Here is a 24,634-nt window from a genome sequence, read left to right as displayed (position 1 = left end):
ACGTCGCTCTCTCACCGTGACTGAGCCGTCTCGTGCCTCGCTGCCCGGCGCACCTCACCCCAACTTCTTTCTCGTCGTCCGATTCCTCGTCACCGGTCTCGTCTGCTTACTCTCGCTCGCCACTGCTATCATCTGCATCCTCGTCGTCGACTACTACAACAAGCACGACCCTATCATCCGTCCATCCTGGGGCTCGCTCATCTTCCTCATCGTTCTCGGCCTCTTCACGCCCATCGTCTACTTTGGCTACAACATCTTCTTGCCGCTCATGCCGTTTATCAAATACGGCGATTTCCTCTACGGCTTGTTCATGGTCAAGATCGAGTTGCTTCTCCAATTCGCCATGTGCGTTCTCTGGATTTCGGGCGCCCTCGCCTACGCCTGCGACTTGCGCGGTCGAGAAAACTGCCAATTCGACGGCTACTGGCATTATGAGAAACCCGCCAACTTTGGTCACGTTTGCGATCTCATCAACTACGCCGTCGGCTTCGCGTATGCCACGTTCGGCGTGCAGGTTTTCCTGTTTGTCATTGAGCTCTTGTACGGCATGTACATCTTCCTCTTTTTGGATCAGGAGAGCCTCAATGAGCCCCACTTTGAATGGGGTCGTCGGGCGTACAACTACGCACAGCAGAGCAAGCAGCAGCAGCAGCAGCGTCAAGCTGCCATTGCTCGATCGCCCAACCGTGCCGTTCCGCTAGGCGCTGCCGGTGCCGATGCCGGTACTGGTGCTGTGGCATACAGAAATATGGGTAGGAGGAGTCGAGCCAGTAGTTTGACCGGCTCGAGCGAAGGCGACAGCGTTCGCAACGACAGCAGAAGAGGCGCTGCCTATAACGACCCAGATATGGAGTCCAGAGCCTCGGCGCCCGTTTCGTTGGGTAGCAGGGGTCGCAGGGGCGTCGCCTATGGCGGTATGGCCGACCAAGACGAAGAGTCCCAGATCGCAGGTAGGCCGCTCTCGACTTCATCCACAAATGATGGCGAGCGACGTGGTCCTCTGGCTGCTGCTGCGGCCACAGGTGGCGCAAAAGGCCGCCGCAGTCCGAGTTCCAGAAGTGCTGGCTCGAGGAGAGCTTCGCGACGAGGCCCGCTGTCCGACGAAGAAAGCGGCTGGCATTTGCGTGAGGAACAGTCGGAACGTTAAAATACACATACCCTTTCCTCCTGTGCCGCTTCACCCATCTCCCATATTCTTGCTCTCCCGTTCTCCTCTTGGTTTTGCCATTAGCATGTCACCTCCCCCCTGTCACCCTGTCAGAGAGACTGTAGGACTCTTGCGCTATCACCACCAACAACGCTCGTTGAGTCGCTCACCTCTGGTGTTTCCCCACATTCGCCCTCTTCACCCCATCTACGGTCGCGTATAATTCGCATCTATCTTTCACTCTCGCTTCCCACTCACCGTTTCCCTCTCCAGGTCATCTGCCTCTTGGCTTTCTTTCGCTTTCATGATCACACACTCTCGTTTATCTCTATGCCTCCATGGGTTTGTCTTGTCGTCCATGCGTTTTCTCACAATGGATACCATCTGCTGTCTATCTTTTGTGTGATTGCACAGCCGATCAGATGAGAGCGAGTTGATGCCGTAAGTGCGACGACGCCTTGTGATCCGCTTACAACTTGACACGCAGTCGCGAATAGGAAGCAGCTTTTTTATGATGCGAATGGTCACGCGCGTGTCGAGCGCAGGCTGTTGAGGGTATAATGGCTGGGCATACAAGTACAAAAGATTGAGCTCTCAGGTCGGGTCGGGATCGGGGTCGGGGCGCGGCACTACTTCTTCTTGCGTACCAGACCAAAGGCGTTGGGGGCGTTTTTCTTCTTCTTTACCGGCGGTGCAGGTACGCTTGTGGAAGCAGTTAACGCGCTACAGCTTGTCTTTGTAGCGGCCGCCTTCATAGCGAGCAGAGTGGCAATATCCGGTTCAGCCTGCGCGTCTTGGTCGTCCAACTTGCGCTTGACCGCAATCGCACGGCCGCCATCGAGTGCCTTACCAAAGTACTTTTGTACGAGTGCTTCGTCTTCTTGCTCCGCTTTGGCCTGTTGATCCTCGCGGTTGCTGTTCGCTGTGTGGGCGTCGAAAGCAGGCTGCGGACGATCGTGCAGCTTTGCGAGCACCGCATCGGTATCCACCCTCTCCAGACGAGCGTTTCGCGTCCGGATATCCTGCAGCGCATCTAGAATCTCCATCTCTCGGCGTGAGTCGATCGTCCTCGCCTCCAATTGCTTCATCGGATCACCCTCCATCTTTTCCAACTTCCTCTCCAGCTTTTCCTCCTCGGTCAACAGCTTTTCCTCGTCTGCGAGCTCATCTTGGTTTGTAGGCACAAAGTTTCGACTAGCCCCGTGTTCTGCAGCGTAATCCGTGTTCTTGGGATCCGTCTTGAACGTGATCTCGGCCGAACACCGCGTGCACTTGATGTAGAATCGGAAGATCTTGATGCCGTAGTAGTCTTCGCCAACGACGAGCTCTTTGCGCGCGTTGAACTTGCGTCCTTTGTAGATGTATTCGCCACACGTGTTGCAGCGCATCGAAAACGGCGCCATCAGACGGACGGTTTGCTGCGCATCTTTGGGTGCTTTCCGACGTGGTATTTTGGACGGATCGAAGTCTGGTGGGTAGTAGTGGTTAAGTGCTTTGCGGTCCGCCATCTTGGAACAAGTGTGTAAAGCCTGTGTTGAATCAGACAGAGGTTGGTGAGGAGGACGAGCGGTGTCAAGAGACAAGAACAAGACGAGTGCAATTGTGAATAGTGAATCGTGAATCGTGAATCCCATGCCGAAAAACTCCAGGCTGAGTTAGACCCTGTCAAGTCTTGAGTGCAAATCGGGCGGTCCCGATTGCAAAAGTCTCGCGCAGCTCAAAAGTGGAGGAAACCAAAGCGTGCAGGGGAACGGGTTGAGATGCCAAACAGTGCCTACTTGGGTTAGTGACGAATTCTGTGCTCTCGCCACCAAAGCTGTGCTCCCTGAACACCCACTTCCCGTCACGGACTCGTTCGAATCTCGCCGTAAAATGGTGCCGTAGCAAACGCCCAACTCGTTCGTATGGCAGTCATGGCGCCCGCACCGACCAGGTTGAGTTTGGCCACGGGCAAGGCGTCTTCGTCCAAACGCAGTACTAAGCGTGTTACGACCACCTCTACTAGCTCCACCTGCTCGCCCAACGATAGTGCTGCAGCTGTCGACGAAGCCCATTTGCGCCTTCACCAACTCGCCTCTTCTCTGCCCAGCGAGCTTGTCACTTACATTATCGAATTCGCTGCAGCAAACGCAATCGAGAACCGCGCCAAACTTCGGCTTCTGTGCCTGTCCAAGTACTACCACGATCGACTCTCGCCGCTTCTCTACCACACAATAGTGCTATGCTCGTCGGCAGCCCTCCACGCTTTTGCCACTCTGGTCAAATCTAATCTGAAGGTCGCTCGTCACGTACGGAGACTCTGGGTGGGGCCCGACTCCTGCTCCTCGGACCTGATCACGGCACTCTCTCCACCTTCGTATACCGAGGCTGGCTACATCACAGATATGCGCGAACACGTGCACACATCCGTACGAATCGTCTTGCGATCGTGTCGAAAACTGCAAGACGTCGCGTTAGCGGGAGAGCTGCTGAGCCTGCACGCTGCGCATACCTACGGATCCGCCTGCCAACCAGTTCGCTTGACCAGCGTCAATCCGCACAGCTTCGTGGGAGGCTTCTCAGCACCGATTTTTCGAAAAGTAAGGGTGCTAAGGATCGTGGATACGAATTTGGCGTTCGAAGAGGCGGACGAGATCAGGACGTTGGCAGAGCTCGAGTGGCTGATATGGTCGGCGCCCAAGGATTACGGTGACATCACGAGGGATGCCAACGTGTTGAGAAGGTTGCTCCAGCGACCGCGCAAGCATTTCACTCACCCTTCACCCGAGCATGCGCGAGGCGCAAATGCCGAAGCCGGACAGCCACAAGTGCAGTTCGAGACAGCTTCGCAAACACCACTCTCGTCAGCTGCGGCTGCAACACCGGCATCTCAACCACCAGCTATGATCGACCGGCTGGACGAGCTCTGGACGAACCTTTCGGCGCTCGAATTGTCCGAAGGACTAGCACCCGCGCGACCGAGCAAGAACGACAAGTTTCGACGACTCACCATCCAGTCCGCTCACAACAGATGTGTGGAATTCCGACACCTGCTCGCCAACTCGTTCCCGCTTTATTCGGATCCACCCTCCCCTGCCTCCCACCACTCGGATACAACAGGCGGATTAGCAGGCGGACTCGATGCAACGTTCCAAGACCTCGAACGCGAATGGGACCCTTCGCTCAACGTTCCCACCATCCACCCAACCGTTCTGACCGCCTCAGTGCTGGACGAATGGGACGCTCTCAGGGATTTTATCAACAACGCTGCGGGCCAGTATAGCAATTTGAGCATGTGGGACGATCTCGGTGGAGGAGCAGCATCGCCCGAGGGAGACGCCGATAATGCTCTGCGCAGGCAGAGGATGGTCTGGGCTTCGTTGGGCGATGTTGGCTTGCCTGCAGCTGTGACGAGCGGTTTGCACACGATAACACGGTAGCAATGCCAACACAATCGTTCAATAATGGTCCAATCCATGCATCAGCTACAGCTGGCATCGCTGAAGCAATCCGCGTGTGATGTTGCTGAGTGATCGTTAGAGCGAGATTCTATTGGTGTCAAAATGGTGTCTCGATGCAAACAAGCTTTGTCTCGAGCGAGCCAAGATTGAGCCAGACCACCTGACCAGTCTTGGCAAACTCGGGCACCAGCACTACCCTGCATCCGTTTTGCAATTCGGGCGCCTGGCTTTGCTCGTCGTCATCGCTGTCGAACCGATACACGGCACTGGCGTACGCAGGCTGATTGCCTACGATCAGCACATCCGGTCGGTTCTTGAGCACGAACGGATCGGTGGATTTGAACGGGTAGCACCAAAGCGTGTCTGGCGCTGTCGGGGCGAGGTGACCCCACTCGAGCGTGCGCAACGCCATCTCGATGCGCGCGTCGTCGGATTCGTCGACGTACTTGAAGATGTCGTCAATGTTCTGACCCGATGTACCGAGCAGGTTGCGATCGCCGAGGCTGATCCATGCCGGGTTCGTGTGGCGGTGCAGCGAGTCGAAGCGGCCGGAGCGCGGCAGAAGCGCAAAGTGGATGGGTTGCTGCGGTACTGCCACCGATGCGGGATCTCGTTCGCCTGGAAGAAGGTGGACGGGCATGACAGAGCATAGATCGGTCAGCAGCTGATCCAACGCTAGCGTGGGTGCTGACGAATAGTTGGGTTGATCTTGACCGTATCGTTTGGGCTTCTCTTCTTCCTCGATGCGTGTGGGAGGGGCGAGAGAGTTACCGGCGATCACGGCAGCGACGATTTTCGAGGCGTTACTTCGGTCCGCGTCGACGCCAAGCTCGCCGGTGAGGTACTCGACGAGCAACTGCATCGAAAGTTGCGATTCGAGAGCCGCTTCGCCTCCGATGGCTAGACCGCTCATCAGCACCACCCACTGATCCTGCGATGCATCTGCATGCTTTGTTCTGCTCGGATCTTGCAAGCTCTTCTTCGTCGATGGCTGATTGGGTAAAGACGCGAACACCGCATCAACTACATCAAAGTCACCCGCGCGCGTCTCTGTCCCCAGCACCGCGGCTACAACACCGGTGATGAGCATCGACCTGAGAGCCGTACCGCCCCGAATAGCCTCACCGACCAACTTGACCCGACCCGACTGGTCTTCGATAAACAGCTCATCTTTGGCGTAATCGACATACTTGGATCGTACAGGCTGTGGTGCCAGCCACTGCTCTCGTGTAAGATCCTCCAATACATCTGGCTTGAGCGGCATGGCGCAGTAGAGATTGCCTACAACATAGCAGATGTCGCCTTGGCGAACGTCGAGGATTCGATCGACGAATTTCGGCGGTTCGTCCATCCTGACCGTGTTGGAAGACGGTCCGGCATCGGATGAGTCGAGTTGCGACAGCGGCTGGGATTGAGACTGGAAGAACGAGTCAAAGTTGTCGATCCAGCGCGATTTGGCGCGGGCAAGGACCCGTTTCTTGAGATAGGCGAGACGGTAGTCGTACAATTGGGCGTACTGCTTGCTGTACGAGCGTGATCCAAGGGGCATCAAAAAGGCTTTGGAGAGCTCCGAGGCGGTCGCTTCGTCCGAGGGTGGAGCGACGGTTTGCCGCTCGATCGTTGCTGGCATGACAGGTGACAGCCCTCGGTAAGGATAAGGCACGGAGATGAAGAAGAGGAACAACGGGAAGCACAGCAAGAACAGCAACCTTCTAAGCTGAATTCGTGAATCTTGCCTCGTGAATCACCAATCGTGAATGTGCGCACTGTGAAACTGACTGAGCGACGCGTTGATTAAGCCACCGTGCAAGTCGGGAGTCGCGCGTAAATTTGTACCACCGCGTGACGAGACCAACACCTTTTCGCCTTTGAATCACCTTTTCAGATGGGCCTAACCCGACTTCCGCTCTATCACCTTTCTGGCTCGCCCTCGCCCTCGCCCTCGCCCTCGCCCTCGCCCTCGCCCTCTGCCATTCGTGATTGCCCATCCTTGTCTCTTTTCTCGGCCCTTGCATCCCTACGCCATACGCCATTCGAAGCACGATGAGCTGCACATCATAGCTACTGCTGCTGTGCCGATTCCGCCATGACATTCGAACCGCTCGACGTGCTCAGGGTTTCACCTCTGCCATCCTTGAACCTGGAGCAATCGGCTCTGGTTCGAGATCAGCTTGTCTCGTCGACGCTTCTCTCACCAGTCTCGCAAACTCAAGCTGACACGTATCGCATCGAACCACTTGTCGAACAACCTCAGCCTGGATTCGACCCTGTACTAGTCGCCTTTTCGAAAAGAACGACCCATCATCAGCTCGAGTCAGCCCAGATTCATGATCCATCCCCTTTCCGATCGCTGGGTGCTGACAAGGATGGGTATCTCGACTCTTCGCCAGGTCCTTCGAGACGGACCGTGCATCGATCTGCGTCCGATTCGAGTCTGAACTCTTTCGAGTCTTCCATCTGGGATGACGCTCTCCATTCTCCCCTCAGACCGGCATCAGTCAAGTTCCGAGGACCACCTGCTAAGCCCTGGGTTCTAGATCTCGCCGTAGCAGAATCGTATAGCTCGAGTCAAAAAGATGTTTTGGAAGCAATACACGAGCTTCCACTGGAAGAGAGCTGGTCACAAGCACAGGATCAACACCTTGCGCCTGTACATCCTCTCCAAGACGTCGTGCGATCGCTCGTCAACACAGCAACGACAGGCACATCGTCAGATCACTTTCAGTGGGATTCAGACTCAGCCTCATTCGTGTGGGCAGCTACGCTTCAGCATTGCAAAAATGTACGGCAGCTGCGCAGGAGGTACAAGGAGCAGGCCACACTGCGTGCATCGTTGGCTGCAGCAGGTGATGATGTAGATCCCCCACCCCTACTACCAACCGCCATGATGCAACCCTGGATCGGCTCCGAGCGCATCTTAGGTTGGAGCCAGGCCGCTTCGGACAGTGTCATTCGCCCTCTCCTCGACATTGGCGCCCTTCTGCGTCGTATCGACGATCGGACACTTGCCATACATCGGTCGTCTGCAACCTTGTGCAGTGAAGCCACAGCGCTTGCTGCTGCGCTTGACACGGTCGTCACTTGGTTCAAGGCCGAGCTTGCAACCCAGTCATCAACGCTCGTCAGCAACTCCTCTGCAAGTGTCAAATGCTCGGCCGTACTCAATGCGCATGCCGAGCTCGAGACTTGCTTTGCTGTTCTCAAAAACCTCGGCAATCTTCTCTCTTGTGGACAGCCTCGAACGCCGCCCTTTCGTCCTCTCACTTGGCTCGAATCCACGCACGCCACCCTCTCGCATCTGCATGCTCATCTTGCTGCATCGCTTGCTTCCGGCGCGTCATCCTTGCCCTCGGCCGTCCTAGCCTATCTACTCGATCGAACCAGCGTCACATGGCGTCAGCAGGTTGCCCGCTGGGTCGGCTTTCCTGGCTTTGAATCCGATCGGACGGGCGAGCTCGATGATCGACCTTCTGTCCTCAAGTCTGGCTCGAGTTCCAATACCGCTCACATCTCTACGCCTTGGAGCGGTGCTGTTGTTGACTGGTCGCTAGATGAAAGAGGCGAGGAAGATGTCGGATACACTCTAAAGCCTTCCGCTGTACCGAGCTTCCTGCCCTTTCGTCACGCCAGAGCGTTCCTCGAAGCGGGTAGGGCGCTGAGATTGCTCAAAAAGGCGGCTCCGCAAGATCATCCATTGGTGCATCAATGGTCCTTGAACGCGCAAGAAAGAGCTTCTGCAAAGCGCGTCAGCCTGCCGACGTGGCGTTGGTCATTGTTGGAATCGAAATTGCAGGTGGATGCCATTGAGGATCACATCCTACAGTTCAAACGCGAGATTGTACGATGGCGAAGACAGCGACGCAAGACGATCGATGGAAGTGTAGGCACTTTCAGCACTACTTCCTCGCCGCTCGACTCGTCACCAGCGCTTCCTCAGCCGGCAGGTGAGACTGACAAACACATGGGCAGAGTTCAAACCAACGAAGCGCCCCTCGACCCGGTGGATGACCAGCTTGCACGTATGTCGCAGCTTTTTGCCTCCCTTCCCGGCGTCACTAATTCAACGCTTAGCGCCGCGATCTTCACAGACACTGAGCAAGAACCGCTCCTGTCTTCGAAAGCGGATCTGGCGAAGAAACAAGAGGAATCGCTCGTGCTCTACCTCTCCTCCGCCGCGTGCCCCCCCAACGCGCAAGACGCCATCTCACAGTCTGCCTTCGACCGCGTCACCCAAGCTAGCCTTGTCGCGCCGTTCGAGAGCTGGGCGCGCCTCATCAACATGTCGCTCATCAGCGTCTTTTTCCAAGACCTCGGGTTGGGCACCTACCTTGAGACGTGCAAGCGCTTCTTGTTGCTCGGAAGCCTTCATTTCGAGCGCCAAGTGGTGTCGAGCCTGTTCGACGTTGACCAAGCCAGTGTTCTCGACGCTGCTTCTGCAAGCTCAGGGCGCGCAGTTGTAGCCATGAATCAAAGATTGACGGCAGAAGGTGCTTGGCCACCCAATGACAGTTTGCTTTCGTCTGCGCTCAACACGGCTGTCATCGAGACGGTCTCGAGTATGCGACATGCGCACGAGGAGAAATTACATCGAACTGGCAAAACGGAAGATGCCATCTCGCTCGCATTCAAGGATCTCGACGAACGCTTGTCCTTCGCTGTCGTCGAACCCCGCTCCACTTCATCTTCGACTAGATCCAAGTCCAAGACAAAACCCAGATCCAAGCCGACATGGACCGACCCTTCGTCGATTGACGCGCTCGACTGGCTCACTTTGTCATTTCACCCACCTCCGCTCATCTCGCCTCTCCTAACGCAGCTGGCACAATCTCGCTATCAACGCTTATGGAACATGCTCCTACGCATCAAACGGTGCAAAGTGGCGATGAGGTCAGCCTGGGCGTGCACCTTCAAATCGACGAGTGCAGCCTTCACGTTTGACTTCCGCACGCGTTCGGTGATGCAGCAGTTTCGATGGGAGTTGAACCATTTCTTAGACTGTTTTGGAGGGTTCGTGGAAGAGGTAGGGATCGAATCGCACTGGAGTGGATTCATGCACCGATTGCAGAGGGTCAAGCGTGAGGTGAGCGACGAACTTTGTTCACGCGGTCGCAGCGCAGCTGCTGCTCAAGGTGATCCGGCCGAAGCGGGAGATGGAGATCTCGATGATGAAGTGCTGGAAGAGGAGGAACGCGCGGCACTCATGACGTCGTCGTTGGAGCTCAAGGATGTCTTTTCATTGGCACGGTATCACGAACGCGTTCTGGACCGGATGCTTTCGACCTGCTTCCTCAAGTCGAAACAGGCGGCGTTGCTCGCGATCGTCAACGACCTGTTGCAGACCGTTCTCGACTTTTCACAACTCTGCCTCGACTTCCATACGCCTTGGTCCACCGCCGTGGAGCCACCGACGTTTGACGACTTCAACAACCTCCACCGCTACTTCCGCTCGCGCCTCGATGTACTCATCCAGGCGTTGGCGATGCTCAAAGATCGTTCGCCCACTACGACCAACGCTTCCAACTCCGCTGCGCTCCCCGACGACATGCGAGGCGAAACTGCAAAGCGCCGCCTAGACGTAGAAGCCGAGAAACTGCGTTTGGTGCAGGAGCAGCAGCAAGATCTGCGTACTCTCGACGTCGACCGTGAAGGCAGGAGCGTACAAGAGCGCGAAAGACAAGGCGTCGCAAGTGTAGAAGTGCTCTTGGTGAGACTGAATGCTAGCGGCTTCTATGCCGATTTGGGCTGAAGACGCAGCACGAACGATGGAATGAACAGAATGCACAAACGACCTTGTCTGATAGACTGGAATGCGGTGGAGATTGTGTGACTGTAAAATTAAGATCGCGCGAGAGTGTGAACTATAACTGACTTACTTGCTTTTCTGCTTACATTGCTACAACAAAGACACGAGAGGGACAAATACGACGGGAATCACATTGCGAACGGACATGGACAAAGACTCGACGTGAAGGGTGAAATGAATTTGGGTCCAAGGTGGCAGAGTCTGGCTACGTTACCAGACTTGTGTTTAGTGCGAGGCTCTACACGCGCTCACTAGCCTCCAACACCTTCCTCGCCTGGTCGGGCGAATGGTTCTTCTTGACCCTGGTGGGCAGATCCTTGTTCTTCTTGACGCTGACCTTTCTTTCGTCTTTGCTAGCATTGACCTGGTCAGCCGAGGTGGCCCTCACTTCAAAGTGCGATCGGCCTTCGCCCGGGTTCTTCTTGGCACCTGACCAACGACGTGCTTTGGCGGTGGAGCCATGCGAAAGATCGTCGAGTTGGTCCGACTTGTAGTTGGGCGAAGAGCGGAAGACCGACGCGTTGGCGTAGGGGTCGGTGGACGAGTTGGATGAAGTCGAAGTCGAGGAATCGCTGCGCGGTTTGGTCGACATCGTTGTTGGTTGCGAAGCGTCTTTCAAAGCGTTCAAACGGCGGTCGGCGGTGAGAAGAATGTGGCCTTTATGATGTCCAAAGTTCTACTGAGGTACTGCACGCTGGGCGACGAAAACAGGATTGAACATGTGCTGTACTTATACCTTCTGCCTAGTCCAATACAAGCTGGAGCGGCCCACGCTCAGATCAACGCTCCAGCCCGAAGCACGCAACCACCGTGTTCCAGCACATGACAGCCTCAATCGCGAATGGTCCGATTCAGCAGCAGGCGAGAGAGTAGACCCACACATTCCGACAAGCTCAGCGAAACAAGTTAAGCTCTTTTGGAGCGCAAACCAGCGAGAGAGAGAGCAGAGGGAAGAGAGTGGCTCAGCCCGTGTGACCAGTGCATTCGTTAGTCACACAGGCACAAATGGGCAGCGGACTGCGCAGGGTCCAACCCACAACTGCAAATGACTCAAGTCCGTGCGCTTATGCGTCGAAAAGTCGCGAGCGTACGAGAAATCACACATCGCGTGACCTCAAAGAATAAATTGTAGTCACGAGTGTGAATCGTGAATGATGCAACTGGTTTCGTGATTGCCTTGTGAGTCACGAGTAAGTGCGAAGGTTTAAATGTTAATTAATTATTCATTCGTGATTGCGGTTGTCGCTGACGGCTTTCTGATGTGCTCGAAATGCCCCGTGGAGAAATGGCTTCTTACTCGTGCGTAAAGTTGGCCTTCCTTTTTTCGGCGAAAGCCGCCATGCCTTCTTTCTGATCTTTGGTAGCGAATAGACTCTGGAAGAGACGGCGTTCGAAGCGAGTTCCCTCTTGCAAGCTCAGCTCGAAGGCTATTTCGCGATCCAAGACAGTCGATCGACAATACAGAACGAAAACAATGGATTAGCAACAGCGTACTCCCTCTCAACAAAGCACCAAAAGCAAAGGGCGGGAAGGACAAAACACTTACAGGCATTGACACCTTCCTTGGCGGCCTGGACAGCGATCTGACCCTTTTTGGCAATGGTGGAAGCGACCTTGACGGCTTCATCAACGACGCTTCCCTCGCGAACGACGCGCGAGATCAAGCCGCGACGCTCGGCGTCATCGGCGCTAAAGTTGCGGCCCGTGAGTACCATCTCCATGGCGGTGGATTTTCCAACAGCTTTGGTGAGACGTTGCGTGCCACCGGCGCCAGGAATGACGCCGAGGTTGATCTCAGGTTGACCAAAGTTGGCTGTGGGCGAAGCGAGGATGATATCGCACCTGCATTCACAACAGATGCGGCAGAAGCGAAGCGAGGGTGTCAAAGCATCAGCAAAAGAGAGTCATCAGCAAACATAAAGGTTGCGTTTTTTTGAGCGTGGTCTTGAAAACTCACATCATGGCCAACTCGCAACCACCACCAAGGGCGAACCCGCTCACAGCAGCAATGATCGGTTTGCGCACCGTGGTGAGCTTGGTCCAGTGACCCAAGAAGTTGGTCTTGTATGCATCAGCGTACTGCTTGTCCTTCATCTCCTTGATATCGGCGCCCGCAGCGAACGCCTTTTCGGATCCGGTGAGGACGATAGCTCCGACCTCAGGGTCATTGTCGGCGATCTCGGTGGCTTCGTTGAGTTCGTGGAAGAGCGCCGAATTGAGTGCATTCAGCGCCTTAGGTCGGTTCAACGTGATCAGCGTAACGCCTTTGGCGGGCGACGAGACGAGGATGTTTTGGTATTCCTTGGCAGTTGCCGACGAAAGACGCGGCAGCGAGGTGGACAGGCAGCGTGTGGAGGGGAGCGCAGCGATGCGGGGCGCGCTGGTGCGAAGCGCGGTGCGAACGGTTGAGGCCAACATCTTGTGCGAGCTACGGGACGGGAAGATGATGGTGTCGCGAAACAAATCTTCTGACTGCAAAGCCGAGGTTGATGGACCATGGCTGCCAGCACAGGCATGGCCCAAGCGACTCACTCACCTTCACGCTGCAAAGCACCATCGGCTCCATCGGAATGCGTTTCAACCGGAAAACCCGTGAAAATCGCCTCGACGCTACTAGTCGGCACAGACCAAGCCTGCTTACATAATACTGACTTATCCGTAAATTCTAAGTAAGGTAACTTAAATTTGTTTCGAAATCTGTTTTGTGGTTGGCTGAGTTGGGTGACAAATGCGAAGCTTTCAACTGCGCTTCGCCACTCCAGTGACGGTGTGACTTGGAGCCTCCACCTCAAGCTGGTACCACTTTTCTCACCACCATTAATGAGTTTTGGTGAATCAATTCGGGAACATGACATTGGCTACCAGGACAAGCACGCTGCGTTCAGCTGCTCGCTATGCTGCGGCGTTCAGCAACAGCAGCAATCTCGCCCGCGTCGCACCCTTGGCACGACGTACGATGATCACCACCTCTTCCGCAACAACGCTTCTTCGATCGCGAACCGCCTCACCTTGCGTCGCCACCATCCGCTCAACGTCTGCCTCGCAGATTCAAAAACGAACCATGTTCATCCAAACTGAATCAACTCCCAATGAAGACTCGCTCAAGTTCCTCCCGGGTCGTCAAGTGATGGAATCAGGAACACACGAATTCCTCGATACCCGTTCGTCCATGGCTTCACCTCTCGCCAAGAAGCTTTTCAACATTCCCGGTGTCGTCAGCGTGTTTTACGGTCCTGACTTTGTCACCGTCAGTAAAGATGCTGAGCACCAGTGGTCAATTCTGAAACCCGAAATCTACTCTAGCATCATGGAGTTTTTCACCTCAGGACACCCGCTGTTCACCGATCCCGAATCAGCAGCTGGCTCGCAGGACACCGTCATCCTTGACACAGACTCGGAAGTAGTAGCGATGATCAAGGAGCTCCTCGATACCCGCGTCCGTCCAGCGATCCAGGAAGACGGCGGAGACCTCGAATACCGCGGCTTCGGCGAAGACACGGACGGGATCGTCAAGGTGAAACTCAAAGGTTCTTGCCGTGGCTGCGACTCGTCCACCGTAACACTCAAGTCGGGCATCGAACGCATGCTGATGCACTACATTCCCGAAGTCAAGGGTGTGGAACAAGTTTTGGATCCCGAAGAGGAAATTGCGTTGGACGAGTTTGCCAAGCTCGAACAAAAGTTGGAGAAGGATCGAAAGAAGGAACGCGATATGGGCTTCTCTCTTTGAGATGCACCATGAAAAGTTGTCGATGTGTTTCGGTCTGGTTCGTCGCCACCCATCCTTATGTACTATATAGCTCCAGCTCTGTTGTCATCACTCTTGAATTGCTGCATGACGCCGTGCTCACCGTTCTGTTTCGATTTCACTCGTTGTGACGGACATCGAGTGTCCGCGATGACAGATTGCAACCTGAGTGTCACCTTTGGCCATAACTACGGTACAAGTTCTCGACTTTCCCCGCTTTTTCCCTGACATCCTCTTTCCATACACAAACAAACATGGAGCTCAGCGGACACGATCACATCCAGGAGCTCGACACACAACAACCATCAAACTTTCACAGGGGCAAGCATGTTCATTTTTGTACAGGTATGAGATCACATAACAAGGACGAATCACTACGAGCATCAAGCCTTGACACGGCCGATCACAGTGTCAGCGGCGTACTTCTGGATGACCTTGCGGTCGTGGAGCATGAGGAACTCCTCGGTAGCGTCACGACCAGCGTAGAGCATGAGCGCCTTCTTTCCACCTGGGTGGTCGTCGAGAAAACCGGAGACATTGAGTACCTGTCCCTCGACGACGACCCAGACGTCGTCCTCGGAGGTGTGCTTGGCAACCTCTTCCATGGTGTACTCCTTCTCCTCGAGCGTTTGCTGAGCAGCAGCGGCGCTGCCGGCCTGCTGCACCGCCTTGTCGGTCTGAGCGGGCTGGCCAGATGCGACGGGAGCAGGGATAGCCGAACTCTGCGACTGAGCCGCTGAAGTCGACGAGAGCTGGTCGCCAAAGCCAAACTCAAGAGTGATGGTCTTGGTGTTGGGGTCGGCGCGAACGCGGGTCTCGAGGTGGTTCGAGATCTGGCCGAGGCGAGCAGTGGCTTTGCCGGTAGCAAGATTGCGCAACAAGTAGCTCGATGCAGAGTCACCAGCGACACGGCCGAAGACGACGCATCCGAGAAGCGAAGAGCCACCGAGACGGTTGGCACCGTGGACACCACCAGCGATCTCACCGCAGGCGAAGAGACCGGCGATGGGCTTGCCCTGATTGTCAACGACGCGCGACTCAGGATCGATCTCAAGACCACCCATGGTATAGTGCAGCACGGGTGTCATAAGCGCAACGTAGAAGGCCTGATTCATGCGCAGATCCGAGTTGGAGAAGAACTTCTTGCCCCAGGGGCACTTCTTCTCCCCTTTGGCAATGGCTTCGTAGTCCTGGAAGGTGCTCTGTAGCTTTTCGGCGGGGATGCCCATCTCCTTGGCGAGATCGTTGGCGCTATCAAAGCGCTTCATGAGGCCACGGCCGGCGTAGTGCTTACAGTGCCATTCAATCTCTTTGGAAGCCTGCTCGTTGAGGATGAGACGGACGGGGAACTTGTTGTTGTCCCACATGCGGCCAGTGACGTAGTCACGGTGGCCGAGCTCATCAGCGAATCGATTACCCTCGTTGTCGATGAGGAGACCACCGCAACCACGAAGGGCCTCGGCTGCAAGGAACTTGACCTTTGCGTCAGGGTCCTTGGGGTCGACGAGACCAGTGGGGTGCACCTGGACCTTCTCGAGGTCGATGAGACGACCACCGATGGAGGCGACCATCTTCTGGCCATCGCCAGTGCAATGGTCGCCGTTGGTGGTGGGAAGGTGGACGAGGTCAGGACGGTGTTTCTTGAGGAGCGAGTTGACATCGTCAAAGTCGGCAGCGTAGCCACCCGTGGCCAAGACGACGGGACCAGACTCAGTGTGCGTCTGGCCCTGGTACTCGTACTCAACCCCGGTAACCTCGCCATTTTGGTGAACGAGCTTGGTGACACGGGCCTTGCGGAGGATCTGAACACGGTCAGGCTCGGCCTCGGCGAGATCTTCGAGCTTCTCCATCTGAGCGTAGGTGATGGTCATACCGGGGAACTGGGCGCCACCACGGTGGGTACGTGGCTGTGAGTGACCACCGAGACGAGAGACCTTGGAAAGGTCGAGGGCGAAGCGGTCCATGAGCCAGTTGACGGCTTCACCAGACTTGCCAGTCAGAACCTTGATCAAGTCATCTCTTGCGAGGTCGCGAGCCGACTTCTTGGTGTCTTCAAAGAAGGTCTTGGCCGAGTCTGGAATGCCCTGCTCGGCTTGTGTGGCAGTACCGGCACCGTTGATACCCGAGGTAGCCTTGGTCGAGTTACCACCGAAGAAAGGCTGCACAGCGATTGAAAATACAGAGAGAACACAGCGTTGGTCAGAGGCAATTCAAAGCTGGTCACAGGATCAAGTTTCACGAGCAGCGAGCCGTTTTGATGATAACTTACGTTCTTGTCGAGGACGAGCACATTGGCTCCTCGTTCGTAGAGTGTGTGAGCGGCACTGAGGCCGGAGAGACCGCCACCGACGACGATGACACGCGACATTGTGGGATATAGGTGTGTGGTGTGGAGAGGGTAAGATACGATGACACGTGCCGGTCAAGTAGTAGACGTGTAGGTATATGTGAATGCTGGAAAGAGAAAAAGGGGGTGAACAGTGATGAGATGGCGTTGCCAAGGTTGAGAAGGAATGGCTTCGGCAGCTTATAAGGGAGTGACAAGAGGTAGGCTTCAGAGAGCAGTGTTGCGACGCACGGCCGATGCAGCACAGAGTCGCAGCGTGGCTTAGGGTGGCGGCCAGCTGAGTTGCACAGACGGTCACCGGCTGGTGATGCTGTCAAGACACTGGCGAGGTGCAGCGACACGCTGGTAGGAATAGGAACTGAGCGGAGTAACAGGGTTCGAGGGTTTGTTCAACTTGTGCCTTTCTTTCTCTCTTTCTCTCTTTCTCTCTCTCTCGCGCGCGCGCAATTCGAAGGGAGAAATCTTACGAGAGTACAATACGCGTGGTGAGTGTGGGGGCAGCCAACCAGCAGTCGCCAATTGGACAAGAACAGCGGGGTTTCCCCACAGACACTCACAACTGCGTGTGCTCGTGGCTTCTAAAAGACCCTGTTGACTGCTTAACCGCTGCTGTCAACCCCGATTTCACGATTCTCAGCATTTTGGATGGAATTTCAAACCCGCGCACAAGTCAAAGGCACCGACAAGCTTCCTGACCTCGTTTCCCCTCCATGTATCGCGCTGCCGAACAAAACGCTGCCACTGTGTGAGTGTGTGAGTGTGTGCTCTGCACCAGCCAGTCATACTTGCTGCTTGCACTGCGCTAATGAGTGCCGCTAAACGCAACCCCGCAACCCAGTGTTCCGCACCGCCCTGCGACTTCGCTTGCAAGTAGAGCCGCATACGCAAGGGTGTTAATGCTAGTCGAGTTCAAAGTTAGACCCCGAGCTGACCTTCTCCCTTCCTGTACTCAGCTGCTGCCTAAAGATACTTGCCGCTGCTTCGCGGCTTGGGACACGTTTTATTTTTCACGAGCAAGTCGTTGCTCCTTTCCATCTGCAGCACATGCACGCTTTTCACTCGACTGTGGCTGGCTTATGAGCAAATGAAATGAGCCTTGCAGCCCAAGTAGACAAGCAGTCAGCTAGGCAGCCATGGAAGGCGAGACACAGCCATGCACAGCAGGAAAAGGGAGGTCGGCAGGAACTAACCGTCGACCAGACCTGACAGATCAAACGTGACATCGTCGACCGGCTTTGCACAACAGCGAAAACAGGATCGCCTATGACAAAGCAAGCATAAGTTTGTTCTGCATCGCGCAGCGCAGTAAATTGAGACCGTGAATCTCAAGCCTGAGTATCCTCTTCACGATGATCGAGCAGCGTTGGCGTCATTCGCTGCGTATTTGCTCGTGCTTCGCAGATACGGTCCATATAGGCCAAGAACAAACTGCACAGGCATACCAATCCCGTCGACAACAGCGCAAGTAGCGCATTGCCAGAGTCAAGTACATCCTTTGTGCGAAGAACGGGAATCCAAATTCACCCAAACTTCGAAACAGCACCGTGGCTGCTAGCACTGAAGCCGCATACAGTGGTATCGCGTCGACCAGGTAGCTTTGACATACATGATACCAAGAACGTGCCCGTTCCGCCTGCTGAAAATAGCGCCGCACCGATATTAGGCCCGATGTTTTAGTCGGCCAATCTTCCTCGCACTTGTCTGCCAAACGTGAACCCGATCGCGAGTGGAATCTAGTTGAGACAGGCCATGCCGTTCTTCTCCTGATAGCTTTCTCCAAACACCTGCGGGAACATTGTGAATAGGATGTACATGCAGCCGTAGATGGTGTCCATGTACCCTGCAAACACCTGGATGATGCTCTGCGTCGCCAGCAGCACAATAGGCCGTACCATTTCGTGGCCCAACGTGACGTGCCATGCTGACGAATCTTCAACTTGTAGAGTGTTTGCAGCTGCTCATAGAATCTCTTGCTCAATCTAGCCTTCGATGATCGCTCCAATTGCTGGCCCAAGCAAGGGCGCTAGGCTGCTCATACCCATGGCGGTTCTTCGCTCCTCAGCTTCAGACATTTTGCGATGGTGCTGCCACCAACTACTGGCGGGGCCAAACCTCCGAGACCAGCAAAGAAGCGAACAAGCGTCATTTGCGTCAAAGTTCGACTGGCCCGCAGCCCGATTCAAGGCTACAAACATGAGATTGATGGTCTGTAGCGCCACTTGGAGACCGAGCATTTCGGTCAAGAGGGCGTAAAGAAGTGGACCACTGGCAAAGGCAAGGACAAATATCGAGAGCATCATGCCTTCCTCGACGCTTGACTGAATGTTATTGCGCTGTTGTACAGATCGTGTTTGCCTCGGTTTTATCCGTCGGCTACTCAGCCTTGGAATCTCAATCACAATCGTGAATACCAGTCGATAAGTTCGAAAAGGATACGGATCGGGACCGTGGACCACAGACACTTCCTCGATCTGTAACTGACAGCGATCTGACATCTTTCTGTTCGATCCAAGATTCGTGAATTACAATCGTGAATCACGAATACGAATCGTGAATGCACGACATGGAGCACAAACACGGAACACGGAAGTACAGGATGAGACACGGAACAAAATGTGAGATGCGAAAGTGAAGTCATCGTCGCGACTCGGATTTCGAAAGGGTGAATTCACGATTCACGATTGGTATGCGAATCTCCACTCGAGAGCAGCGCTTGGTGATTCACAGCCTATTTTCGGTCTTGGAGCATTCGTGATTCACGATTCTTGCTTGATTCGTGATCCGTGATTCGTGATTCACGATTCGTGATTGTTGGCCAGAAACTTGTGGATCGTGCCGAGTAGCATCCTCATTCTTCCTTCTACGAAACATCACCATACATATAATTTAACTCTTCCATAACCGTATAATGACGGTCGCCAATCGTGCTGCCTCGTAATCTGCGCTTCAAAATTTGCCCTCCCTTGCTGAATTTCGCCGAGCTAGCTTCGGAAGCAGTGCAGCGCCACCCAGCAGACAAAGCGATCGCGCCGACATCATCCCGTCATGTTGCGAACCGGAGTATCGGCCGCTCTTACAGCGACTACACTATCGATTCCCCACACGGGACGAACATGCTTGCATGTCACACGAGCCAGCCGGCTGCCTTGGGGCGCCGCGCTCTCGCATCCTCGCATGTCCTGCCAATCAAGGTCCTTCGGCATTACTACACGCCTCTATGCATCCCCTCAAGACCCTCGTTCATCGACATCACAGGATGCGGCATCATCTTCCCAAAAGAAGACCAAGCATTACGACTCCAGGCCTTTCAAGAAACAGTATCCGCCTGTGCGTCCACAGCCCAAGCCCATCAACTTTGATCAACCTGCGATTCCCAACCCACACGAGACTGCGGCAGCCCACGCCGCCTTTCGTCGCAATAGCCGCCGATTCGGAGCCGCAGCGCTGATAGCCGTCATCATCGGTCTTGCTGCGTACAAATTCCGGGATGTCGTTCATCTTGATGGGCCTCAAGCTCATATCAAGGGGCTGCAGCTCCCACACGACGAAATGGAACGACAAGTCCGCGAAGCTCAAAAGTCGCAGGCCAATGGCGCCAACTTCGCTTTGCTCGCTCTCACCCGCTCTACCACTATCGCCAAAGCCGTTGCACTTTGCGTTTGGGACTACCGTTCAACGCTGAGCAAAACGCATGCGTCTACCGCCGATGAGGCTGAGGAACTTCGACAGTGCCACCTGCGCTCTGCTCACCGCATCTTGGCAGCCTTACAAGCCAATGGTGGTCTCTACGTCAAGCTTGGCCAGCATCTTTCCGCTGTCATTCTGCTGCCCGTAGAATGGACTTCTACGCTTCGCCCTCTGCAAGACCAGAATACGCCAACTCCACTTCCCGAGCTCGAGGCCATGTTCAGAACCGAGACAGGTATGAGCTTCGACGAAGCCTTCAGCGAGATCGACCCAAAGCCCATTGGTGTTGCCTCTCTTGCTCAAGTGCACCGCGCCGTCGATCGCAAGACCGGTCAAATGCTCGCCATCAAGATGATGCATCCCGACGTCGAGCGCTTCTCCGATGTCGACATGAAGACCGTAACTGTGCTCGTCAAGTGGGTAAAGCGTCTCTTGCCCGAGTTCAGCTTCGAATGGCTTGCCGACGAAATGAACGAAAACATGCCTCTCGAGATGGACTTCCGCCACGAAGCACAGAACGCAAAGAGAGCCGACGATGACTTTGCCGAGTACCGCACCACATCCGTCTACATTCCCAAGGTCAAATACGTCTTCAAGCGCGTCATGGCCATGGAGTTCATCGACGGCCGTCGACCTGATGATTTGCGCTACCTCGCTGAGCACAACATCGACCGCAATCGCGTCAGCCAAGAGCTCTCGCGCGTCTTCTCCCAGATGCTCTATCTACATGGCTTCTTCCATGCCGATCCACACGGCGGCAATGTCTTGATCCGACCGGCTCAACCCGGCAGTCGATCAAGATACAATTTTGAGGTTGTTCTCCTCGACCACGGTCTCTACTTTGACATCGATCCAGAGTTGCGCGCCAACTATGCCAGATTCTGGCTATCACTTCTCAGACGTGCCAGCCCAGAAGTCACGGCCGAGCGACGCAGATACGCCAAGCTTATCGCCAACATCGACGATGACCTCTATCCGATCTTGGAGAGTGCCATCACCGGTCGAGCAGGCTTGGAAGGCAGTGATCCCAACAACCCACGCGGAGTGAAAAATCGTCATCGAGCTGGCAGCCTATTAGAGATGGACGGCGGAAGTAACTTAACCGATGACGAGCAAGAACACATACGCAAAACGGTCATGGAGAAGGAGGGACTCTTCGTCTCGATTCTTGAGCTCCTCCGCCGTCTGCCGAGAAGAATGCTCATGGTCTTGAAATTGAATGACCTCACGCGCTCGCTCGATGCCAGCTTGCACACCACTCACGGCCCTACGCGTCCCTTCCTCATCGCCGCCCGCCTCTGTGCACTCGCTGTATATCGCGACGACCTCAAGCAGCTTAAGGAAAGACGCGATAGCGGCCGCGCCAGTCTGCTCACTTCACTCTCGCTGTGGAAGGACTATGTGCGCGCATGGTGGTCATATGTTTACTTCTATCGTGGACTCGCGATGATCGAGATCGCCTCCGACATCCGTGCTAGGTGGAAAAAGATAGTTCAATTCGGTTCCAACAGGGTAGGAAGAGGGGGAAGCGCAGAGAAGGCTAAAAGCGCTGCGGCTGGATTGCACGATCAGGCGGAAAGAGATCTCAAGGAGGACGAAGATCGCAAGCGTGCTCAGCTTGCTTTGGAGAAAGAGCCGAGGCTCTGACCCTGCCGAGGAGCTCGCCATTCATCCCCACTTGTACATGTTCCTACAATCATATAGAGTTTCACAAGGACCAAAAGATTTGTCAATTTGGAACTGTGAGGCATGTTGGTGAAAAGCCCGACTTACCAGCCCATGGGACCTTCGTCAAATTTGAAAGTTTTGAGACCTTGTTCGTCGGCATGAGATGCTCCCAACGCGACGAGCGCCGCTGCATGATAGAGATTGGGCAAGAGCAAATGAGTCAATCGCACATCACAAGACATCGAAATGTGAGGGTAAAGAAGCACCTACGCAAAAAGTGTTCCGGGGTGGGATGTGATGGTAAGAAGTCGTTCCGCTGGTCGAGCTTCAACGCCTTGCTCCACTTATCTTCGTCGTGCGGTGCGGGCGGGGCGGTCATTGCCTCGTCGAGTGCCTCGAGGAAAGAGCGCGAATACCGGGTGGGCTCGAGCTTCGCAAGGCCGCGGCCACCGCCCATTGCGAACATCTTCATCATCTCACGAAGATTGTGAACAGACATACCGCCGCCTACGATTGCGAGCCCCTGTTCGCGAAGAGCCCGAAGCGACGCGCCGAGTCTGAGAGAGTCAATCGACGAATCCGATACTGGTAGGGATACTTGCGTGAGCGACAAAGTCGAAGGGAGGATCGAAGGTGTATCGATCGAAGCTGGCTCATTTTTGCGCTGTTCCGTAGTGAGCTCCTCAAGAAAAGGTCTCTGAAATGCCACCTTGAGTGGACACCACACGCCGTGGTCGATTCCGCGCTTGATGGGATGAGCAGGCAGTCCGGTACTGCGAAGGTGATCAAGAACGAGCGACGAGATCTTGATAGGATTGGATGACTCGACTCTTTGCTTGTACTGCAACAAATCAAGGGAAGCAATTGATGAGCACAGTGTCCGAAAGTATCTTTTGAACCGGAGACTTACAAAGTGTTGGGGGAAGCCATAGAAATCATAGACAAGGGGATTCTTCTCATCGACGTTTACTGTAGAAGATGTCACAGTATGAAGTGTAAATAGTACGAGGCTACTATACGGCTTTCATGGCTTTGCGATGCAATATACATACCGTAGACGCCTTGTCCGAGGTCTTCAGCTTGCCAGTGTGCGCTGACAAAGACTAGCCCTCGAATGACTCCTTGTTGATGGAGCGCGCGCACCTCCTTCCCCCATTCCAGCCAATGTTGATAGGCGGGATGGGTGTGATCGAACATGGCTGTGCAAAAAAATGACAATGGGAATCAAGAGTCAGTTTGCGCGTTGTTAGAATGACGATATGTTCTCATAGGGAAACGTAAACGAGCTCTGCTTACTAGGCGGGCCGCCATGGCTGATAAAGTATGCGGGTGCCCTCGTTGCTGTCGCCATTGTGAAAAGCGACTTCGTAGAGTGTCGTGAGAGACAAGCAAAGAGAGGAGTTCGGAATGAGAAATAGGCAAGCAACGTGATGAAGAGAGCAAGAGCGGTTGTTGCCCTCGTAAGCATTCAGCTGTGTATGGATGTCGTGGAGACGTCGAAGGGTTAGGTGGCAGGCCAGATGGTTGAAGCTGATGTTCAGGTAATCTAGCGTCACAGCGTCCGATCTTAAATTCGATCTGGCTGCAATAGCCCCGTGCTGGTGTGATTGGCGTGTGAGGTATGTCCTTTACAGTGCTTCTGATCATCCACGATCCACGATCGTCAACAGTTTGTGTTTGTTACTGTGTACGGCCGGAGATACGTCAAACAGCGAGGTTCTTTTCCTGCTTGATTGCAAAGGTACTTCGGAATTTAGCCTAAAGCGCAATATACTTTACCGCGGCTCGACGGCGATAAAAAACCCGCGGATGTGCAAAGATTCACGATCTCACTCTTCCTCACATTCACGACTGACAGTCAACGAGTCACGAGTTGTCACACACGTGACAAGTTGACGTTAGAATTTACCATGTCCGTGAATTAAGAAAAAAAAATCACGATTTCTTGATTCCTCAGTGGTTCTTTCGCATTCCTGCCTCATTGTTCGAAACAGCTCATCCGGACACGCTTGATGAAAATAGGTGCAGATAATGGGACGTTGTCGGGAGTACCAGTCTGCTTCTTTATAAACAGATATACTCGAATTGACAACATGAAGGAAGAGAAGTAAGGTGCATCTAGGTACAGGTGCGATTGAAATAGATCGGGAACATTGCCGCAGTTGTGAGCATTATTTATTCGGATCCGATCAAGCCAGGTCTGCTTATCTAACCCTTATTATATTCCAGCCTGTTAGACCGGCCTGTCTGCTCTCCAGCACCTTGTTCCGTCGGAGCGCATCTTTCAGCAACGCTAAGTGGTACAAACTTTTGTCGAAACGGGAAGCCGTTTGTCTCTCGAAAACGACGCGCAAGAACAGAGTAGTAGCGCCTCTAGCGGCTCGAACTGTGAAGAAAAAAGAAGAAAATGTACCAAATGCTTGCTTTGCCAATATACCATAATACAACCGTAGGGCAGGTAGGAATTCCAGGCGGCGTTAACGTAAAGTCAAGAAATGTCGAAGCCCACCTTATCACCACCGCTCACGAATGAGGCCAGCAATCTCGGAAGGGTTGAGCGCGAAGCTACTTGTCGGCGCGCTCGTCTCAGAACGATTTGACCGTCTAAGTGGACGGTGGTGAGCATAGCGACAGTCAGGAGTGCGAAGATCAGCCAAGTGAAGCGGAATTTAGACCGCAGCCGAGGTTGATTGAAGCTGTCGCAATGTTGATGGGCACTAGCTAGCGTTCGGGATCAGTCTGCGCATTGATAATCACGAATAACACTTATTGACTATAAGCAAGCCTCCCACCA

At 54.5% G+C, this 24,634-nt stretch overlaps 12 protein-coding genes across 12 annotated transcripts; 5 read left to right on the top strand and 7 right to left on the bottom strand.

The window, feature by feature from the left end:
* On the top strand, positions 1-1,147 carry UMAG_11558 (uncharacterized protein; the record flags this gene model as incomplete). Its single annotated transcript, XM_011393070.1, has 1 exon — positions 1-1,147. A coding segment is annotated over one exon (1,147 nt), but the record flags the coding sequence as incomplete, so codon positions are not given.
* A 629-nt stretch (positions 1,148-1,776) lies between these two features.
* Positions 1,777-2,655, bottom strand: UMAG_11557 (mRNA splicing protein YJU2; the record flags this gene model as incomplete). The annotated part of the gene is made up of 1 exon (XM_011393069.1): positions 1,777-2,655. One exon carries the CDS (start codon positions 2,653-2,655, stop codon positions 1,777-1,779), a length of 879 nt encoding a protein of 292 aa, XP_011391371.1.
* Positions 2,656-3,060: 405 nt separating this feature from the next.
* UMAG_04977 (uncharacterized protein) lies at positions 3,061-4,566 on the top strand (the record flags this gene model as incomplete). The annotated part of the gene is made up of 1 exon (XM_011392981.1): positions 3,061-4,566. The coding sequence occupies one exon, from the start codon at positions 3,061-3,063 to the stop codon at positions 4,564-4,566; it is 1,506 nt and encodes a 501-aa protein (XP_011391283.1).
* A 118-nt stretch (positions 4,567-4,684) lies between these two features.
* UMAG_04976 (DNA-directed DNA polymerase delta subunit POL31) lies at positions 4,685-6,217 on the bottom strand (the record flags this gene model as incomplete). The annotated part of the gene is made up of 1 exon (XM_011392980.1): positions 4,685-6,217. The coding sequence occupies one exon, from the start codon at positions 6,215-6,217 to the stop codon at positions 4,685-4,687; it is 1,533 nt and encodes a 510-aa protein (XP_011391282.1).
* Positions 6,218-6,673: 456 nt separating this feature from the next.
* Positions 6,674-10,333, top strand: UMAG_04975 (uncharacterized protein; the record flags this gene model as incomplete). The annotated part of the gene is made up of 1 exon (XM_011392979.1): positions 6,674-10,333. One exon carries the CDS (start codon positions 6,674-6,676, stop codon positions 10,331-10,333), a length of 3,660 nt encoding a protein of 1,219 aa, XP_011391281.1.
* Positions 10,334-10,628: 295 nt separating this feature from the next.
* UMAG_04974 (uncharacterized protein) lies at positions 10,629-10,982 on the bottom strand (the record flags this gene model as incomplete). Its single annotated transcript, XM_011392978.1, has 1 exon — positions 10,629-10,982. The coding sequence occupies one exon, from the start codon at positions 10,980-10,982 to the stop codon at positions 10,629-10,631; it is 354 nt and encodes a 117-aa protein (XP_011391280.1).
* A 701-nt stretch (positions 10,983-11,683) lies between these two features.
* Positions 11,684-12,808, bottom strand: UMAG_11556 (putative enoyl-CoA hydratase precursor; the record flags this gene model as incomplete). Its single annotated transcript, XM_011393068.1, has 3 exons — positions 11,684-11,817; positions 11,937-12,232; positions 12,348-12,808. The coding sequence occupies 3 exons, from the start codon at positions 12,806-12,808 to the stop codon at positions 11,684-11,686; spliced, it is 891 nt and encodes a 296-aa protein (XP_011391370.1).
* Positions 12,809-13,238: 430 nt separating this feature from the next.
* On the top strand, positions 13,239-14,120 carry UMAG_04972 (uncharacterized protein; the record flags this gene model as incomplete). Its single annotated transcript, XM_011392977.1, has 1 exon — positions 13,239-14,120. The coding sequence occupies one exon, from the start codon at positions 13,239-13,241 to the stop codon at positions 14,118-14,120; it is 882 nt and encodes a 293-aa protein (XP_011391279.1).
* Positions 14,121-14,521: 401 nt separating this feature from the next.
* Positions 14,522-16,506, bottom strand: UMAG_04971 (putative fumarate reductase; the record flags this gene model as incomplete). Its single annotated transcript, XM_011392976.1, has 2 exons — positions 14,522-16,297; positions 16,408-16,506. 2 exons carry the CDS (start codon positions 16,504-16,506, stop codon positions 14,522-14,524), a joined length of 1,875 nt encoding a protein of 624 aa, XP_011391278.1.
* Positions 16,507-18,218: 1,712 nt separating this feature from the next.
* On the bottom strand, positions 18,219-18,785 carry UMAG_11555 (uncharacterized protein; the record flags this gene model as incomplete). Its single annotated transcript, XM_011393067.1, has 2 exons — positions 18,219-18,415; positions 18,524-18,785. The coding sequence occupies 2 exons, from the start codon at positions 18,783-18,785 to the stop codon at positions 18,219-18,221; spliced, it is 459 nt and encodes a 152-aa protein (XP_011391369.1).
* Positions 18,786-19,530: 745 nt separating this feature from the next.
* Positions 19,531-21,819, top strand: UMAG_04970 (uncharacterized protein; the record flags this gene model as incomplete). The annotated part of the gene is made up of 1 exon (XM_011392975.1): positions 19,531-21,819. One exon carries the CDS (start codon positions 19,531-19,533, stop codon positions 21,817-21,819), a length of 2,289 nt encoding a protein of 762 aa, XP_011391277.1.
* A 122-nt stretch (positions 21,820-21,941) lies between these two features.
* Positions 21,942-23,191, bottom strand: UMAG_04969 (uncharacterized protein; the record flags this gene model as incomplete). The annotated part of the gene is made up of 5 exons (XM_011392974.1): positions 21,942-22,027; positions 22,111-22,681; positions 22,751-22,809; positions 22,893-23,039; positions 23,137-23,191. The coding sequence occupies 5 exons, from the start codon at positions 23,189-23,191 to the stop codon at positions 21,942-21,944; spliced, it is 918 nt and encodes a 305-aa protein (XP_011391276.1).
* Between the last annotated feature and the right edge of the window lie 1,443 nt (positions 23,192-24,634).

This window comes from Mycosarcoma maydis, chromosome 15, assembly GCF_000328475.2.
Source record: "Mycosarcoma maydis chromosome 15, whole genome shotgun sequence".
In the NCBI taxonomy this organism is placed as follows: domain Eukaryota; kingdom Fungi; phylum Basidiomycota; class Ustilaginomycetes; order Ustilaginales; genus Mycosarcoma; species Mycosarcoma maydis.
Note: the sequence above shows the minus strand (reverse complement) of the source record. Positions and strands in the feature narration are given on the sequence as shown.